The following is a 6,497-nucleotide window of genomic DNA, read 5'->3' on the forward strand; positions in this document are numbered from 1 at the left end:
TTGAATCGCATGAGCAGATAATGGTCTCTCATAATTTTGATGAACAACATCAAATCGATGATTGGTCATTCTCACTCTTAATGGAGTGATGGGTTTTCCAATATAGTCTTTGGGACAGAATTTACAGGTTAGTTGATAAATTATGTTTTTTGTAGTGCAATCAATGTTACCTTTAATAGGATATTTTATTTCAGTTGTGCTACTTTTAAACGATTTAGAATTTATTAACATCTTACAAATGCCGCATCTTGGTTTGTTGCAAGGATTGCACACGTTACATTTGTTGTTATTACTTTTTGGATTTCCATCATACTTTAATTTCGGTCTAGAGAGAATGTTTTGTAAATTTGGAGGTTTTTTAAAAATTACTTTGGGGGGCTTAGAAAATAAATTTCTAGTTTCAGGGGAAGATTACAAAATAGGAAAAGAAACCTTTAGAATTTTGTTGATTTTATGAAGGCCAGGAAAATATTGGGTGATAAATTTAGGATCATTAGGATTAATAGCACTGGAAATATTTTTAGGTGCTCTGATTTGTCTATCAACAAGATTTTTTGGAAACCCCCTTTATAAAAGTACATGGGACAGTCTGTTTATGTAGTTATGGAAGTCAGATTGATTGCTACAAAGATTTTTTGCTCTTATTGATAAACACTTGGGGATAGATTTTTTAATGTGAACTGGATGGCAGCTGGTGAAATGCAAATATTGCATTTTGTTACTGTCTTTGACATGAATTTTTGTTTTCAAATTATGATTTTCAATAAATACATCAGTATCCAAGAATGTTACTGAATCTGGTGAGATAGACCATGTAAATTTTAAAATGCTAAATTTATTTAGATTAAATAATATATATATATATATATATAAAATTGTAAAACACTATAACTGAAATGTTTTTATGAAATGAAAACCATAACTCAAATGTACGGGGAATGTTTTAGAAATAATACTAACACTATTATTTGTGAAATAATGTATTTTCAATTGCTGTGTACAGTGGTTCCACTTCAAAACAATTACAGTTTTTGTTTTAGTTTTACATTATCGTACTGTTTAGTCTATTAATAACACTTTAAACATATTAATTTATTTATAAATATAAATAAATTGCTTGTCATATAATTTTTGTAAATTAATAATCTAATCACAGCCTTATCGATTTATTTTCCTTTATTTCACCTTGATTTTTTGTTTTTTCTTCCCCAAACTGGGGCAAATTAAAAGTGATGCCTTGTTGCATTCTGTGTGCATTCAAAGACGTAATTAGCAATTTCATCACACTTGATCTTCAATGTAGCCTCTTCTAGACTGATGCAGTCGTGGATATTAAGACCCACCAAGAGGGAGATCCCTGACATTTGGTCATAAGCTGAGCCTATGGTGTTAGTAGCATTCTGCCATTGATCACTGTACTGTTGCTGCACCTGTATCATGCAGTTGTACTCCTTGCTGGGGTTTTTCCCAAAACGCTTGGCACACTTCTGTGCGCCTTTCATAATCGATTGTACTACAACCACAAGAGTTTGATTCGCTGCATACGCCACCGGTAACTGTCCTTTGGCCTGAAAAATATTTAAAAAGTCATGAAAACAATGCAAGTAACGAATACATGACTCCGTAAGTTTGCCTTCCTCGTTGCAATTCACAAACAATACATTTTACAATAATTATCAAAAGCCCTTTAGTATTCATTTACTACGAACATAAAAAAATACGTAGAGAAAGCAAATGGCCTCATTTTTACAATGGGTACATGAGATGAAAACGTCCATTCTAATGACGATGCCTATTTTAAACTCAACAAAATTTAACGTCTACCTCGAGGTAATTATTTAAGAGACTAAAAGTGTTGCTCGATTTCGTAAACTCTTTGCACCCACTCGAGTATTAAAAGTAGCTGTTATAGTTTGTTGTGAGTTTTGGGAGGGCATAGTATTAGCGTAGCTATGGTGAGAAGGGTTGATTCAATACCCTTGATTGTTGAGTTCTGCACCATTTAACCTTCTGCTTAGTGCAGAATCTGGAATCTGAAGGTAAAATGGAGCATCTACTCAGTCAGTATTCGTATTGAATTAATCCTTCCCAACATAGCTAAGTTATGCGTAGAAAACTGTGTTGCTACACCTTGATTAGGGATCGTGTTTGGAACATCGTAGTGCACTCAGTTGTGCACCTGATGAGACAATGAGAACACATCTTCATCTAGGTTACGTTTTTTTATTTTAGTCTCAGATGTCAAAACAATGCAAAGAGTCGTTTTGAGTTTCTTCGTTGGTTTTTTTGGGATTTCTTTAGACGAACCACTCAGGAGTCAAGTCGGGCAGCGTCAAATTTCAGACGCTGCATTAAATGGAAGGTGAGATGAAGCTGAACTCAACATAGATATTCGCTCATACTGCTTTGAGAAATCGTACTAAGGCACCGTGAATGGCGAATGTTATTGGAACATGATATCGAGAATTTATTTGTGTCCGAGAGACGAATTTACTGTGACCCTGAAGTCAATGGTCTGCGCCTATTAGAGTCTAGAAACCAATGCACACTTCAAGGAAGAAATTTGTAATGTAATGAAATTATGTCGCAAGAGTTTGAAAATGCGATGGAGACCTTTATAAAAAAATTCAGAGTGTTAAAAAAAGCTACATGTGTAACCTTTTCGCACATACTACATCATGAATAAATAAGTAGGAATAATCTACTTCAAGAACCATATCTTAATCTTTATTGTAATAGAAATACTGTACACAGTTTGATATAACTTCAAAGAAGGTGTCGTTGCTCAGACTCTTCTTATATATGAGTTTGAAATAAAATTAATAATTTTCTCAATATTGCAATAGTAAAGCCTTTAAGTAATTTAAACCACTAAATATGTTTATCTCTCACATAGCTACTAACTTATAATATTTAATTATCAATGCAATTAATTCACACTCTTGATGTACCATTTTCAATTTAAAGGAAAGATTATAGTAATTAATTGTCTCAAAGTCATATTCAAAAAATAATTCGAGATAATTTAAGTATTCGCTGTGTACTTCAGACGTTTAAAAGTAGTTAATTCATTCAAACTTAAACAAAACTAATAGTGAACAGTGAAACAATATTATATGAGTGTTTGGCACTTACCACCAACCAACCGTGAGTGAGGTTGGCACAGAAGCCCAGCTGCTGCTGACTGTCGTATATGGTCTCGTTGACACCCATGCTGACACCGGCCATACAGTCAGGGTCGGCGGATGGGTAATGTGCTGCGGCAGACTCGTAGCAGAGGCTGAGGTTGGTCTTGATGATAGGGTCAGTGGGTGCAGTTGCCAGCACAGCCTCCAACAAGTTCACGATAAAGTTGAGTTTGGATTGAGCCGCCTGCTCTTGAAAATAGATCATAGAAGCGAACTGGTCGTAGATGGCGTCTTTCACCCCTACTCCATTCAAGCGGAGGGTCTCGCCCTACAATTCATAATTTTATTTTACTGAAAGTATACATTAAATGCAATAAATCCTTTATTGTTCACGTAATGTTGAATCTGGTGTAATGTGTAAGTCATGAGAATTGACGAAAACTGAGTTTCAAAGGGATCTCTTCTGGTTGAAGTGTTAAAAAACTTTGTATAGTTTGGAAAATGATACTGCAAAAAATATTGTACGAATTACTGTATAGCCTAAGAGGGCGTATTTATTTATTCCTTAAGGAAAATAATACATTTAAAAATTTTAAAACGTTTTTAAGTAACTTATTCATATTAAGAATTTATTAGAAAATTATTTGTTATATCAATAAAAATATGTTACTCCCTTAAGTCATCTTTCATGTACGTACTCTAAAAGGGTCACAACCTTATCTTTAACGGTTTTTAGGGCCTGAGTAGTTTAAAATTGGTACCCATAAATTGTGTTCTAAATGCCTACCATCCCTCTTGAAATGATAAAAAAACCTTTTTGTGTTTGAATTTTTCTTGTTGTCACAAAAAATATATTCCCATGCCTTTAAAAAAATCATAATATGTTATTTCAACCGAAAATTGACTGGATAACATTAAACCTCTGAAAACGAGATTGGCATTACTTAAGAGTCAATTTTCAGGTACCAATACCATTGTATGGTTGTTCTAAGATGTTTTGTACCTGATCAGTACTATTTCAATACCAAATGTCCCTATCGTTTATCGTTTAGTCCAAATATATCTTAAGATCTACCTTTCATTACAACAATAAATTCTTGTGAGACAGTCTTGCAGAAATAAAATTTCCCAACATTCAGTAGGCTACAATGAAAAGAAAATATTCTATACAAATAGTTATTAAACAATTATATCATCATCTTATAAATAACAACTATTCCAATCTAAAAATACTACAAATTCATTATTTTCGTTGGAAATTAATAATAACAAAGGATAATAATTTGTATCTCACTATTACCCAACGATATTGTAACAACTTAATAATCACCTGGAGTACGCCAGCGGCAATCACCGCCACTGTGATGATGAAGCATTTGGTGAATGGCGACATTGTAACCTAACTGATTCTGTCGCTGGTATGCTATCAGATTTATACAAATTCATCACTATCAGGTTTCACGATTAGTTAAACTGTTTTATCACTGAAGTAATGGAATGTCCTGACATTGATTGATATGTTTCAATAGCACACTCTTAATGTTTTAGATCAGATAATATTTTACGTCGAAGAAGGGGCGGAGAATTGACTCATCTTAACGTGTGGACAGGAAGTATAACCTCGCCATCATCAGACAGAATACACACTGGATTACTAGTATCTAATCTGGCGGTAAGGTACTTTATCCTAACTATACTGTTTGTTTTAAATTCGTCACTTACTCAAATCAATCGTTTTTGTCATGGTTTTTAACTTTAAGAGTGAACTCATTTTATGTTATCACTAAAGATTGAAATCACTTTCCAAGTGCAAAAGGAAAAGTTAGATTGAATATGACTTGTTTTGACACATGTGGGGAAACCCTTTAAGGAAATTTAGTACATTACGAGTACATTTCTATTTATAGATTCTTTTTATTATGCTTTATAGACTTATATTTCAATTATCTTTCAGAGCAATACGTTTTGGATTTTAGGATGATACGAACCATTATATGAATAGAGCTGAATCGAACAGCAAATAAAGAATTACATTATATTACAACATTTAGAGCTTCCAAGAATTCAAGACTAGGCCTGTTATGATAAAAAACTGGATTTTAAATTATTAGTAAACACTTGATTTTAAGAAGCCATAATGTCAAGATATCTCATTTATTGACACGATGCCACCTTGGCAGTTACTGATTATTTTGCCATCTTTGATTTAGGTAAATAAATACAGTGGATGTTTAAAATGTCTCTGGACTGCGACCAGTTCAGGTTCTCTGAGACTTCTTTTTTTATGGTTCGTCTCAGGTATTTAAATAAAAAAATATTTTAAAATAATACATTTTTTAATTTTCATAATGCACTTTAACAAAAAATCTTAAATGCACTCTTTTATTTAAATTTTCTTATCGAATAACAGCAATAAACCATACAAATTATAGCAATTTCAAAAAACATAACACGTATAGGCTGGTAGGTATGTCTAAAATACCTGTATAAACCTAACATTAACTGTTAAAACTAAATGAAATAATTTTGTTGTTATATACGTAATAAAACTATTGCCACAATAATAACATGATACTTTTGATTAATAATAGGAGGTGCAAAATAAACAACTAATATGAATATATAATATTACACCATTGATGTCAGTTTATAATTAAAATAATGAAATAATAGTACTTTACCTTGAATTATAGTCCTAATGTTTACTATAAGAAGGCACAGTATCTTAATTAAAATGCTTATTATGTTTAGTTGTCCTCTGTCTTATCCACTGTCTCTGAGGTATTACTGCAGGTCATACGATAATAGATTCAAAAATCCGGCGGCGAAGAAGCTCACAATGAATTCTTTACATCGTTTTGACATCAGAGACACCTATAGAAGAGATATTCTTATTGTCTCATCAGATACACTAAAAGGAAGGCGAACTAAGAGCTAAACTCGACATTCACATTGGTCTAACCCTCCCCACTACAGCTACATTAAGTGCAATAATCTTAATTAAAATGCTTATTATGTTTAGTTGTCCTCTGTCTTATCCACACTGTCTCTGAGGTATTACTGCAGGTCATACGATAATAGATCCAAAACTCCGGCGGCACAGAAGCTCAAAATGAATTCTTTACATCGTTTTGACATCAGAGACACATATAGAAGAGATATTCTTATTGTCTCATCAGATACACTAAAAGGAAGGCGAACTAAGAGCTAAACTCGACATTCACATTGGTCTAGCCCTCCCCACTACAGCTACATTAAGTGCAATAATCTTAATTAAAATGCTTATTATGTTTAGTTGTCCTCTGTCTTATCCGCTGTCTCTGAGGTATTACTGCAGGTCATACGATAATAGATCCAAAACTCCGGCGG

The 6,497-nt window shown here is 33.0% G+C and overlaps 1 protein-coding gene across 1 annotated transcript; it reads right to left on the reverse strand.

Moving 5' to 3' along the window:
- Positions 1-964: 964 nt before the first annotated feature.
- On the reverse strand, positions 965-4,632 carry LOC124362008. The gene is made up of 3 exons (XM_046816146.1): positions 4,459-4,632; positions 3,136-3,456; positions 965-1,568 (listed from the first exon to the last, which is right to left on the reverse strand). The coding sequence occupies exons 1-3, from the start codon at positions 4,519-4,521 to the stop codon at positions 1,224-1,226; spliced, it is 729 nt and encodes a 242-aa protein (XP_046672102.1). The 5' UTR covers positions 4,522-4,632; the 3' UTR covers positions 965-1,223.
- Between the last annotated feature and the right edge of the window lie 1,865 nt (positions 4,633-6,497).

This window comes from Homalodisca vitripennis, chromosome 5 (genome assembly GCF_021130785.1).
Source record: "Homalodisca vitripennis isolate AUS2020 chromosome 5, UT_GWSS_2.1, whole genome shotgun sequence".
NCBI lineage: Eukaryota > Metazoa > Arthropoda > Insecta > Hemiptera > Cicadellidae > Homalodisca > Homalodisca vitripennis.